This window comes from Chanodichthys erythropterus, chromosome 17 (genome assembly GCF_024489055.1).
Source record: "Chanodichthys erythropterus isolate Z2021 chromosome 17, ASM2448905v1, whole genome shotgun sequence".
NCBI classification, from domain to species: domain Eukaryota; kingdom Metazoa; phylum Chordata; class Actinopteri; order Cypriniformes; family Xenocyprididae; genus Chanodichthys; species Chanodichthys erythropterus.
The window spans coordinates 8,632,116-8,646,547 of record NC_090237.1 but is presented as its reverse complement, the minus strand read 5'-3'; the positions used below and the strand labels follow the sequence as shown (position 1 = coordinate 8,646,547).

Below are 14,432 nucleotides of genomic sequence, written 5' to 3'. Positions count from 1 at the left end.
TCTTCCACGATTTGCGTAGGCCATCTGCCGGAAGCTATTTTAGTTTATAAAGATATAAATATGGATATTTTTCTCACAAAAACCCATTGCTTCACTTCAGAAGGCCTTTATTAACCCCCTGGAGCCTTGTGGATTATTTTTATGATGGGTGGATGCACTTTTTTGGGCTTCAAAATCTCAGGCCCCATTCACTAACATTATAAAGCTTGGAACAGCCAGGATATTTTATAATATAACTCTGATTGTGTTTGTCTGAAAGAAGAAAGTGATATACACCTAGGATGGCTTGAGGGTGAATAAATCATGGGATAATTTTCATTTTTGGGTGAACTATCCCTTTAAAGTAAAACACGGGTTGTTATTGAAAACATTTAGATCCTTCATTATATATAGTGTTTCCTGAGTAAAGAAAATGGTGTACTTATTCAAAGAACCAGTTCTTTATTTACCCTTGCAAACAAGCAGAAATGGTCCAAAATATGTGTGGCACTTTATTCACGATATGATATCTGTTATGAGGTTTGACTGAGTGTTTGAGGATCCAATGAAATTAAGAGGTTTAGTCACAAAATACTTACAAAATATTTACAAAACCCACTGACAGAAGTAAAGGGTGACCAATAGTAATGATTTATGAAAAAAATTCAAATGATGAAATACAGAGATATAAGGCTTCTGCCTGAGAGCGACGATATATTCTCTGAAAAAATACATCTATAAAAGAAATACTGATAAACAGTGCATTTTTGCACTGTACAAGACCTGCTACTTAAAAGTGCTATTTCTAACTTTGGCCAAATATTCCACGCTTCAGTTTTATACAACATTTGTGTCTCTTTCTTTGCAGGGAGCTGGAGTTGCCATCTGTGTCTGCGCCAGCTAAAGGAAAAAGCGTCCGCCTACATCACACTAACCTAATCTCCGTGCCCTACTTCACCCTAGCAGTCTCATCCTACTCTATCCCATCATCACAGATCCAAAGAGACTCCCCCAACATCCACCAGAAGAGAACATGTTTCATCTGCCCATTGCCTGTGTGGTGACTGCAAGGAAAACGTAGGGTGCGACTAACATTTTTGTAAGTCAGTTGGGACTCAAGCAGACCTTTCCTCGTCAGTCCCTCCAAAGAGTTCTTTCCTTCAATGATCAGAGAGGTCTTCTTCTTGTCTGACTCCATCTTATGGTGGCTAGACAAGTAGTGCCAAACGGTTTGTCGCTGAGGAGACATTTTGCACGAATCTGAGGGGGGCGTTTCAGTGGGAGGAGTCTCTGTGACATCATTAGAAGACGCACCAACTGCAGATGAGACGAGTGCCACTTGATCTCACAGCAGCTTTTCGTTTGTTTAGCTCTGGTGAGAGATGGTATCAACGTGCCATTGATTTTTTTTGCGGTATATTCTTCAGGAGCAGACACCAGCACGTAATGAGATCATGTTTAGTCATTAAATTTGGCCTTATTCTAGCTGTAATTAGACTTCTGTTGTAGAGATGAATGAATTCTTCAATAATTAATATCCCTTGAGGATACAACTTTTGGTTCTTGCAACACATTACATTCGATTTTTAAAAAAAAAAAAAAAGGTGATATATCATGAACATAGTCTGTGTTAAAAGGAATATTCCAGGTTCAATATGAGCACTTGTAGAATAATGTTGATAACCACACTTTTCTTTAAAAAACAAAACAAAAAAAAAACAGTGAGGTAGAGGTCAATCTACAGGACCCAACGCAAATATACTACCACAAAATGTAGTATCTAAAAGTAATAGTTACTCACATGTATGTGAAATCCTAATGTGAAACAAAAAATAAACAATTTACAGATGCAGAGTTGGATATTCTCAGTGTTTTTCGATTTGTATGCGACAACGTACAGCAAATTCCTTTTTGCCTTCTGCGACAAATGCCAACATAAAATTTGCTCTTGAGATCTGAAGCAGAGAATTGGTGGGAATTGGAAAAAATTGCCTATGACACCAGACTGAGACTGAAAAATCTGTCTGGACCTCCTCCTGTGGGCTATTGTGACGGGAGCAAGACAAAACGTGAAAGTTGCTGCCGTGAGAAGGACAAAATAACTAACTTTTTTAACTTCTAAATTAACTTTTTTTTTTTCGCAAGAGCTGGATTGAAAAATCCATCCCCCACAAACCTCTACGGTGAGGCACATACATTGGAAATGAATGGTGCCAATCAGCAAAAAAACTAAAATGCACATTATTTCAGAAGTATATAAAACAATATGAGTGTTAAAGGGATAGTTCACCCAAAATTAAAATTCTGCCATCACTTTGACACTTAAAGCTGCTGTCTCCGATTTTTGGCCCTCTAGCGGTTAATAAACAGAACTGCAAGCGTCTTGCGGAGGAACATTCTAATCGGAGCTACTTTTCTCCGTGTATGTCTATGGCGAGTCACGCAGTTTCTGTGATACTCTGCTACAGGTCCTACCAGTTGGGTCTGAAATAGTCCGAATATAAACACTTATTATAAGTGTACCATAATGATTCAGGATAAGACAAAAACACGGTTTGGAAAATGGATTCATGTTGTATATTCTCATTATATCATTTTTGTAAATTTTTAACACCAAAAAAGTTGCAGACTGCAGCTTTAAACAAGTTCATAAAGAGATCGTAAAACTAATCCATAGGGGCTTTCGCACCGGAGGAACCTTTCATAGTTCCTAGAACTATTAACTAAAGTACCCGGATTTTGCCGTGTTCACACCACAGGAACTAGGACCAATTTTAGTTCTAGGAACTCCATTTAGTGGAACGAAATTAGCTCCTACTTCAGAGTAGGGTCTAAACCAGCTCTATAGGAACTGTCAGTGACGTGAGAGTACATTGATTGGTCAAACACATGTCGAACACCAGCACCCGCTTGTCTATGGGGTTTTAGCGTTTGTAAATGTTGCCCTTAAAGACGCCACTGTCGGCCGCTTCAGAGTTCCTATTCCCGGTGCGAATGCAGCCAGGAAAATGGCCCGGGGGAGAAATTAGTTCTCGGGGAACTATCCTAGTGGTTAGTTCCTATAACGGAGTTCCTAGAACTATTCGGTGCGAAAGCCCTTCATGTGAATTGAGCGGTTTAGTCCAAATTTTCTAAAGAGACTTTTTATGATGAACAGATTGAATTTAGGCTTTTATTCACATATAAACACTCATCAGCTCACACATCAGTTGTGGTAAACAGAAGCTCAAACATGCTTGCTTGACATGAACCAATGTGGTTCATTTCGCAGCACGTTTGAGCTTCCGCAAGAAGTTTATTCAAGCAGGTTCAGCTGAGCTTCTGTTTATGTTCGCTGATCAATGTTTATATGTGAATAAAATCCTAAATTCAATCTGTTCATCATACAAAGCGATCGTGTCTCTTCAGAAAATTTGGACTAAACTGCTCAATTCATATGAATTAGTTTTACTATCTCTTCATGAACTTTTTGAAGTGTCATATTGGTAGTTGCATGGATTGTCTATAGACGGTCAGAAATCTCTCAGATTTCATCAAAAAGATCTTCATTTCTGTTCCGAAAATGAATGAAAGTCTTACGGGTTTGAAACAACATGAGGGTGAGCAATTAACAGAATTTTCTCTCTTTTTTTTGGGCTAACTATCCCATTAACATGATTTTAGTGTGAAAAAAAAAATCACTTACTGACCTTTTCTGTGTAAAGTTGTCCAATTTAGTAACTTTGTTGCCCTGACAATGTTATACTTAAAACCATAAAACAACCATAAAAGTTGTGTGAACAACACAAGCTTTTACAGAAAGTTAAAGTGCTTTTATAAAATTATAAAAATCTAATTTTAAATCCTCCAAAAATTGTCTCAATTCACTTCCATTCTATGTGGCGCATCATTATCGCAAAAATAGATTTTTTTTTTTGGTAATCAACATTATACCACAAATGCTGCTGATTTACTTAACTTGTATTGAATCTGGAAAATTCTGGAATATCAAGTCAGTTACTTTTTGCCCAATAGGAAAGTCGTAATGCTGCAAACAATTTTCATGCATAGATAGATCCCTTTATTGAGAAGGTCCGAGGTGCATGTCTATCAACCAGAGTCAAAGTTACTCTGTGTGAAAAAAAGAAAAGAAAGAAACGTAGATTTCAAAAATCAGTTGCAGATTAATACCGTACTTCCAACACGATCCCCACCTCCTCTTCCTGTTCTGAACAAGCCAACATAAAATTCCCTCTCAGCCAGGGTGCGTTTATAAGAGTGTATATTTATCGGGCAACGTCTGTCCTTGTTTTAAAAACAGGGCGTTAAACGTTCGATTGTTCTCTTTTTTTATCAATGACTTGCTTGCATGTTGTAATAGTATCGTTTTTAAATAATTTAAGGACAAAAAACGAAGAAAGCACACTTATTCTGCAATAATGTTTTTGTGTTTGTGACCCTCTCTGGGGAAGTTGCGTCAGTATGTATGTGCGCTTTAAAACTCTTGTGGAACTTTTAAAACCGTAAACGACAGAATGCTATTGTGGGCGGAGACTACAGTGGGTGGGGTGTTTAAAAAAAGGGGAGGAGTTTGTGAAATTCTGACGTTTTCAGGTGCCACCGCAAATTCTCCATTTTGATTTCCTGGACAAACTGAAGACCAGCTTTGGAGACTTCTTTAACCCCCCGCCCCCCCCCCCCAAGTCTCTTTGGAGGGGCATTTTTCCTTTTTTGTGACAAGAAAATTGTGCGCCTCTTTTGTAGAATGAGCTCTTTATTATCTGTAAGTCTGCTTTGTGTTCTGAGACTTGCTACTGCAGCCTGCTTAAAAGAAGAAAAAATGTCAAGCTAAATCCAGAGGAGTGTTATGGGGACGGCAGCATGTGTGCGTGTGTGCGATTGTGCTGAGGTGACTGTTTTAAACCCAAAGTCCCCTCTTATCCGTGGCCTAACTGAAAAGACTGCCTGCCATTTTCTCTACACCGAGTCCTTGAGCTTTAAGTTGCGAAACGTTTGCTGTAAATAGATAAGTGCTCTGTCTTTCCAGAATCGGTCCATGTTATAGACTCAAGTGAAATGTTTTATGTGCTGTAATTCATCAAAATGTGAAAACAGCCTTTTCTACGCTGTCAGTGAAATATTAATCCATGTTATTGGGTTATTTCTATTTTTGTATAATTTTCCAATTTATGGTTTTAATGAGCACTACACCACTGTTAACTCTGACGCCATATATGTAAATCTTTTCAATTCTTTTTAAAAGAGCTGTAGAAATGTTTAGTCTTCAGTAGAAATAGTATTGATTTCACATTTTGATATATCAACTTCTCTGTTCAGCCAACCCCCTTGTTGTTCTTTTTTATGACTATTTTGCACAGTCTGTGTGATTTTTTGGATGAGGGCACTATTAGAACGTTTTAATTGAAGCAATTTCACACCAGAGACAAAATTATAGACACATTTTGCATGTTCTGATATCGATAACACACAATAATTACACATAAAATGTGTTGATTCTTCCCTCTCAGTTCCTGAAGCCAAAACACTGTGGCTTTGTGGTGTTTTCAAAACATTATTTGTTTGAGCGGCCCGGCATAGCAACACTGGCTCAGCCAATAGCACGAGTTTGGAGGTGGAGCTGTCTGTTTGTGTGACCAATGGCAGATTGAAGGGCTGCTAGGAGTGTTTTAAAAACCTTTTTATAATGTTTGCAGACTCAATTCACATTTTAAACAGTATTAAGAGGGAAAAATATATATTGATTTGTCTGCCTTGGTGAGATTTTTGGTTAGAAACTAACCTTCATGTTCTGTAGTGTTTTCTAGAGCTACAAACGATTGTCAAGCTGTTTCTCATGTCCCCCAAAGTTTAAAAAGAGGGGCTGTGGCTGGTTTGTATGAAGATATTTTGTTAGCTCACAGGCCTTTTTTGACGAGGGGCGGAGTCATAATGATGTGATTGTATTCTTAGTAATGTGAGAGTATGAGTGGCATTATGTGGAGGGTTGATGGGTTCACAAGGCTTAACCAGATTGTTAAAATGGTGAGCAACTACATTTCAGCGTGGACCACTGTGTCCTCAGTCCTGCTTCGGTTGAGATCTGTGCTCTATTTGTCTTTAATCTGTCTCGCTGATTTCACAGGGTCTTCTCTACCTGTATATTGTCGTGCTGTGATTTTCGCTTGCAGTTTTTTTTATTCCCCCACAAACACACAGTTAAAAAAATAGTCTTGTGTGAGAGGATGATGCGTGAGTGTTTTCCTTTCTTGTAACTGTCCATAGAAAAATAAAACAGACATATGGAGAAAAGAAGTGTGTTCTGACTCAGGACTGAGTTGTACATTTGTTTTCATTGAACTTGAAATGGGTGCTCCTCATGGAACTGAGCATCTCTGATGACTGCTGCTCAGTGATCCATTTTAAAGAATGTCCTTTCTTTTATTTCTGTCCATTTTGACAAGCAGGAAATAAAAAAAAAATTGTACCATTATCTGATTTTGTCTTCTGTGATGTTTCCAGCGAAGCAACACTGAAAAACAGAATTTAAAGTTGGCATGAAACAGATGTTATGAGTCTTTTGTTCCCAGTTCATACACTAACAAAAATTCTGGGTTGTTTCAACCCAAATTTGGGTCAAATATGGACAAACCCAACCATTGGGTTAAATTAAATTTTTAACCTAATGGTTGGGTTTGTCCATATTTGACCCAAATTTGGGTTGAAACAACCCAGCATTTTTTTAGAGTGTATAGTTTTCATGTGACGTCACACCCTTACAGGAACGCCCATCTGGAGGGCAAAACAAGGCTTTCCTCCATTGCCCACCAGTCATTTTTACCATGTTTGTGCTAATGTACTAATGTCATAATAAAGTGATAATAAAAGATCAAATTCAATATACAGCTTATTGATGAAGCATGCTATGTACAGGCAAGCAGATGAACCCAGAATATAAACGCAACACACAGTTTCTCATTAAAGGTACAATTTGTGATATTTTTTTCCGCTAGAGGTCGCTAGAAGCCTATTCAAAACAAAGGCGTAGTTTGATGACGCCAAGTTTTAGAGCGGAAACTTGGGACATGTGGTCTCCATCTCAACGGACGGTGCAAAAGAATAGGGATTGGAGTCTGGAAGAACTCATGTTCGTGGATGTGATTATTAACGTTACTGTAGTATGAAGCAGAGCAGGACCGAGTGTTGCGGAAGCTGAACGAGGAGCTGGAGCGATTGATCAACACACGCCTCACGAGCAGCGGGACTTTTATTATGACACAGTCGCCGGCGCCGCTTCCGCTTTTCCGGTCATGAGTTTACGGGAGCTGTCCTTGTTGACAGAACCAGCGGCAGATGGTAAACAGTAATTATGTTCCATAAAAAAGTAACACAATCCACCATAAAACGTGCAAGAAGTAAATAAGGAACTGCTTGAAGCAAGCTAGTGGTTTACTGGACGCTAGACACTACTTCCGCATTTGTCCACGGCACTGTTGTCATGTGGTTTCTACGTCAGTAAAGGCAGTAACAAAGGGTAACTGTAGTCATTGACAGGCGACTGCACTGCCCCGTGTCACGGTTTAGAATGGGAATTTTCTCATGATTTACAAGTAGTTGAAAACATTAGAGATATTGTTAGTAATCAGCTGGACAAAATATATAACACTAGCCTAGTGGTTTTTGGATATTTTACTGCAAAAATTTTACATATTGTACCTTTAAACACCATTATAAAGAAAAGCTTAAAGAGTTAGTTCACCGAAAAAGAAAATTCTGTCGTTTATTACTCACCCACATGTCGTTTTACACCCGTAAGATCTTCATTCATCTTCGGAACACAAATTAAGATATTTTTCATAAAATCCAATGGCTCGGTGAGGCCTGCATTGACAGCAAGATAATTAACATTTCCAAATGCCCAGAAAGCTACTGAAGACGTATTTAAAACAGTTCATGTGACTACAGTGGTTCAACCTTAATGTTATGAAGCGACTAGAATACTTTTTGTGCACCAAAAAAACTAAACAACGACTTTATTCAACAATATTTAGTGATTTCAAAACACTGCTTTATGAGCTTTACGAATCTTGTTTTGAATCAGTGGTTCGGAGCGTGTATCAAACTGCCAAAGTTACTTCCTCCAGTGGTGAACCATTGAAATTTGAAAACACTTATGACATAACAAAGCCTTGTTTTCTGAAATCATGTGATTTTCACACTCCGAACCACCGATTTGAAACAAACGTTTTGTAAAGCTTCATGAAGCAGTGTTTTGAAATCGCTCATCTCTAAATAATGTTGAATTAAGTCGTTATTTAGTTTTTTTTGGCACACAAAAAGTATTCTCGTTGCTTCATAACATTAAGGTTGAACCACTGTAGTCACATGAACTGTTTTAAATATGTATTTAGTAGCTTTCTGGGCATTGAAAGTGTAAATTAACTTGCTGTCAATGGAGGCCTCACTGAGCCATCGGATTTTATCAAAAATCAAAGGTCTTACGGGTGTGGAACGGCATGAGGGTGAGTAATTAATGACAGAATTTTCATTTTTGGGTGAAATAACCCTTTAAAGGGATAGTTCATGCAAAAATGAAAATTATACCATGATTTACTCACCCTCAAGCCATCCTAGGTGTATATGACTATCTTCTTTCAGACAAAAACAATCAGAGTTATATCTGGTTAGCATCAGTTTGCTTCAGAAGGCCATTATTAACCCCCTGGAGCCATATGGATTACTTTTATGATGAATGGATGCACTTTTTTTTTTGGCTTCAAAATCATGAGCGATTCACTGCCATTATAAAGCTTGGAGGAGCCAGGATATTTTTTAATAGAAGATAGTCATATACACCTAGGATGGCTTGAGGGTGAGTAAACCATGGGATTTCATTTTTCGGAGAACTAACCCTTTAACAATTTAGCGTGTTTCATTCATATTTTGGGCTCATCTGCTCACCTTTATATTATTATGCATCTCCAGTAAGGTTTATACTGAATTTGATCTTTTAATATCAGTGTGTTAGCACATTAAGGGACATGAAGTGTTTTTCATATTTAGCATTTTAGAATGTCCTGCTGTTTTTAGTAGTAAGTGGTGCTGTATGTGGAACAAAGTGCCCAAAACTTGCATTTTGTTTACGTTTTTGATTTTCTTCTTCCCAGGTCTCCGTGGCAGTCACATGACTGAAAACATTTCCGATTGGTGGGGGGTGGGGTGTCTTCATTTTGTCCATGGGGGATTGATTGAGTGGATGGGTGTGGTTTGCTATTGGTGCATCTCACGTGATTGACAGGTTTCTCGCCCTCACGCCATTAAACACGTCATCAGGGAAGAGAAAAGACGGAGTGGGAGTTATTTTGATTAAAGATTATGAGGGCAGATTCATTTAAAAAAAAAAATATGCATCGAAAAAATTTTATAATTCAGGAAATACTGCAAGTGTCCCTTTTGATTTAATGGTGACTTTAAGTGAAAATGGTCATGAAAAACTACATTATGTCTGTCTTGGTGCAAAGTACCTTGACTAAAATTATAAGCAGTTGTCTGGGTGAAAAAAAGTGTATCATTTTTAATATTAAATAACATATCAGTCAATAGATGCTTCCTGCTCTGGTGCAAGGAAACCAACTGCCTGTAACTGTTTGTGAGATAAAATTAGGCTTTTTTCTCTCTCTCCTACAGCTAGAACATTACAGTACATCTTGATAAATGACATGCAATCTAGCAGACGCGCTGTACTGTAAAGCTGTGCTTTTAATTGGAAGAGTGAATTAAAATAAAATATATTTGCACCTTCTGCTTTCCTGTTTTGGAGAAACACAATTAACTAACTATCCACTAAACTATTTGTGACAGTGTTTTTATTATATTTTAATTATTTATTTTAGCACTGTATAGTCTTGATCCACACACAAAAATCTCATTTTCTTTTCTTAACACAATCTGAATTCCAATATTTCTGTCCAAACCACAAAAATTTAAACCTGTTTGCACTAAGATCAGAATTCTGGCCATAACGTTCAGTTCTAAATTAAAAAATGTCTGTGCGTTCTGCTGCATTATTTGTGCATATGTGTTTGAGTTTGTGTGTGCATGTGTGTGTGTGTTGGGTGATTGGAGACTCCAAGCCAATTACCACATCCACCAGACAGCCTCAGACTGCCTGAGCCTTCCTTCCAATAAGAGCACGGCTGCAAAGAGATGGGGCCTGAGGTGGTTGCCATGGCAACTCAGGGGCTGCTTGCATGGCGGATGATGCTGGGGTGATGGATTACAGTAATGGGATGGGGTGTGCAGGAAGGGAGGGGTGAGTGGAGAGAACTCATGCATAAATATATTGGAAATGTATGAATAAATCTGAAATGCATAGACTTAAAGGACACAGAGGAGGAGAGTGGATGGAGGATGTTAGATTTTGGCCCGTTCCACACGGATCTGAGAATCATAGATATGTGGCTTCATGAAGGTATATTGTCTCAAAAGAGTTCCTCATGGAACTATTTAATAAAAATATCTGTGATATTGAACTTAAACCAACTTGTGAGATGGTAATATTTGAAATTTTACTGTTTAAAACATCTCTTTATATAATATGTATAATAATATGCTCCAAATGTAACTCATATTATATATATATATCTTTTATATATTCTGAAGGAATCTGAGGTCCTGCCGAGTTCTAATGCCACATGAATTCTGTCACTATTCTGCCATCTAGTGTTAGTCATGTGTTTAGAGTCTCTGAAAAGATGACGCAGACACAACATGTACAGAACACAATATGTACAACAACATGTATACTATATTCTGAGCATTAACCAGAAATTAATGCTTTTCTTTTTTTTTATCAAGCCCCACCATTTATTGGAGTATGCAATCACTGAACAAGTGCTTGATGGCAAGCATATTTACAAAGAAAATGAGTCATGTTATGGGAACTGTCATTTTAGGTTGTGTTTTTATAATACTGACTCAATCCTGAGTCATGCCTCACTACTGTTGTTGTTATTCAAAACTACCAAAAATCATTTTTGTTAACTGAAACCACATAAAAAGGTATTATATTTTATTTAGCAAGCATATAAGCACTTAGATCATAGATGGAAAAGACCATTTACAGCCAATACATGCAATTTACAAAAGAAAAATATGTTTTTTAAAGATTTTTTGACAGTTATAGTGCCACCTATTGCCCGATCTCCACCAGTTTTTTGGGGATGTCTTCAGAGTGTGCCCAGACATGCAATTTGGTGAAAATATCTCATTTCATTTTGAAGTTATAGACACATATATATGAGATTGGATTTTTTTTTATATATTGATTGGATTTTTTTGCCACTTCCTATCAAAATTTTGACATTTGGGCAGTAACATACAGTGGTGGTCAGAATTATTGGCATCCTTGATAAATATGAACAAAGATGACTATAAAAAATAAATTTGCATTGTTTATCCTTTTGATCTTTAATTCATAAAATGAACTAAAAATCTAACCTTTCATTGAAGGAAAAGAATTCAAAATGGGGGGAAAATCACATTATGAAAACACGTTGGTCACAGTTATTGGCACCTTTTACTCAACACGTTTTACAACCTACTTTTGCCAAGATAACAGCTCTGAGTTTTCTCTTATAATGCCTGACGAGTTTGGAGAACACCTGACAAGAGATCAGAAACCATTCCTTGTTATAATCCATACAGAATCTCTCCAGATCCTTCAGATTCCAGCTCCATGTTGGTGCTTCTTCTCTTTAGTTCACTCCACTCATTTTCTTTAGGGTTCAGGTCGGGGGACTGAGATGGCCATGGCAGAAGCTTCATTTTGTGCTCAGTGACACATTTTTGTGTTGGTTTTGATGTTTGTTTTGGATCATTGTCCTGATGGAAGATCCAACCACAACCCATTATTGGATTTCTGGCAGAAGCGGTCAGATTTAGATTTTTTATCTGTTGGTATTCGATAGAATCCCTGATACCATGTATCTGAACAAGATGTCCAGGACCTCCAGCAGAAAAATAGGAATGGTATACTTTTTATCCATGTGTGCACCAAACCCATCTGGTGGGTTTGCTGCTAAAAAGCTCTTTTTTTAGTTTCATCTGACCATCGAAGCCAGTCCCGTTTGAAGTTCCAGTCTTGTCTGACAACTGAATATGCTGGAGATTTTTTCTGGATGAGAGCAGAGGATTTTTCTTGAAACCCTCCCGAACAACTTGTGGGGAATTTGGCCTTTGTGTTTCCTCATGTTTGTACTCCTGTGAACAGGAAGTCTTGGCTGGACAATTTCATGTTCATGATCACCCTGGTGTGCTAAAAAAAAAAAAAAAAAAATGATGAATGGGAATATACTTCAGAGATATTTTACTCATAAAAAATTCTAGGGGTGCCAATAATTGTGGCCAACATGTTTTGAAGAAAAACATATTTCATAATGTGATTTTCTCCCCACTTTCAATTCTTTATATTCAATGAAAGGTTCGATTTTTGCAAATTTTATGAATTAAAGATCAAAAGGATAAACAACGCAAATTTATTTTTTATAGACATCTTTGGTCATATTTACCAAGGGTGCCAATAATTCTTACTACAACTGTATAGTTAACGAGCTGTTGTTGCGTATTTCCTTCTGTGGTTTCATCTCGATCGGATTAATGGTTTTGAAGATATCCGCAGTTTTTTCAAGTTCTAAATCACAATGTTGCACAACCATAAGGCCTATCAACCTAGCATGTTTGGTATTGTTGGAATCGGCAAGGATTCAGGAGTCTAAGGACGTGATAAGTCGACCACACCCAAAGTTAAAAGCATTTGAAAAATTTAATTTTACCACTTAGTGGCGCTGACTCAAAGCTTCTCAGGCTCCTGCAGGGCATTTTGCTGATGACTCATAACGAGTTTTGTTCAGATCAGACTCTGTTAACCTTGTCTAATAGGTGCTCACTATTCATTGGTCGATGACGGCCATGTTTTTCGAGATACGCCAATGTCCTCATAGACAATCATGGCTCCTTGGACCAAGACACTGCATGCCAATTTTCAAGTCAATCGGATTTACGTCACATAGCTGTTTTCTCTTTTTTTCTTCTGTTGTTTGTTTCATGTTATAGCGTGTTATACGAGTTTGGTGAAAATATCTTATTCCATTCAAGAGTTGTAGCCATTTTAGTAAAAGTGGCCTCCTTAGTGACCGTGAATCAACAACTTTTGATATTTAGTCTCCAGAAAACATTTCTGCACTGGTTTGGTTCCAATCGGATGAAAAACCAAAGACTAGTACGCAAAAGTATGTTTTAAAATTCAAAATGTGGAAAATTGAATGAAATCGTATTGAGTCAATGATTCCAATGATATAAAGCACTTGAGTCTACAACAAATGGTCTAGGACAGGGATGGACAACTCCGGTCCTGGAGGGCCAGTGTCCAGCAGAGTTTAGCTCCAACCCTAATCAAACACACCTGAACCAGCTAATCAAGGTCTTTAGGATTAGTAGAAAGTTATAGGCAAGTGAGTTTTTATCAGGGATGGAGATAAACTCTGCAGGACACTGGCCCTCCAGGACCGGAGTTGTCCATCCCTGGTCTAGGAGTTATGAGCAATTTCGCATTTTTGTAGCGCCACCTATTGGCCGATTGGGGTCAAACCTTGTCAGTCTCTCCCCAAATTGAGACCTACCATATAGCCAAGTTTCAAGTCTCTAGGCCTTACGGTTTGGTCTGCATGATCAGTTTTATGGAGGAAGAAAAATAATAAAAATGAAATAAAATAGGGTTTCAGCACTACATGCTTGAACCCCTAAATATTAGATGAAAAACTTAAAAAAAAAAAAAAAAAAGGCCTTGGCAACAAACTGAAATGGAGTAAGTTTTAGCACTAAAAATAATGAAAATACACATAATAAAATAATGGAAATAAACATAAATTAAAGTACTAAATAAAAATAAAAATTAAAATAATTACAATAACTTAAATTAAAACAAAAAATATAAAACTAAAAGCTAATTTAAAATATTAATCCATCCATTCTTTAAATAATACTAAAATAACACTGTTTAACATGATTTGCCACCTTTATTTCTAAATAAAGGTGACTTTATTAAGTATTACTACATTTTTATTTATATTTCTTGCTTTAGTCCCCATGGGAGGTATTAGAGCTCAAGCCCCTCCATAATGGAAAGTCTGCCAAATTTGTTTACCTTATCTCTTTTGATATATTTTGCTAGAAATTAAACATAATGTTAAAAATAAGGTAGTTGTCCTTGATTTAGCTTTGATGTGCATTGGGGAATGTGAACAGTAAGCAAAAACTGGAGTGCACCAGTTGTAAGGCACATTTTTATTTGCTAATCAGAGCCTTTCTCGGGTTACATCAAGGTCAGACACGAGTGCTGTTCCCACAGGGTCACTTTTGAGTCATGGGAAACAAACACACTGACATACACAACCTTTGCTAATCACATCACATTTTCA

At 37.4% G+C, this 14,432-nt stretch overlaps 1 protein-coding gene across 1 annotated transcript in view; it reads left to right on the top strand.

Annotated features, from left to right (window-relative positions):
- The window catches only part of dpf1 (double PHD fingers 1), a 62,318-nt gene extending 61,400 nt beyond the window's left edge, over positions 1 to 918 (top strand). The window contains 1 exon segment of the mRNA XM_067365689.1: positions 848 to 918. Coding sequence (XP_067221790.1) covers positions 848 to 918 — 71 coding nt within the window.
- Positions 919 to 14,432: the final 13,514 nt, after the last annotated feature.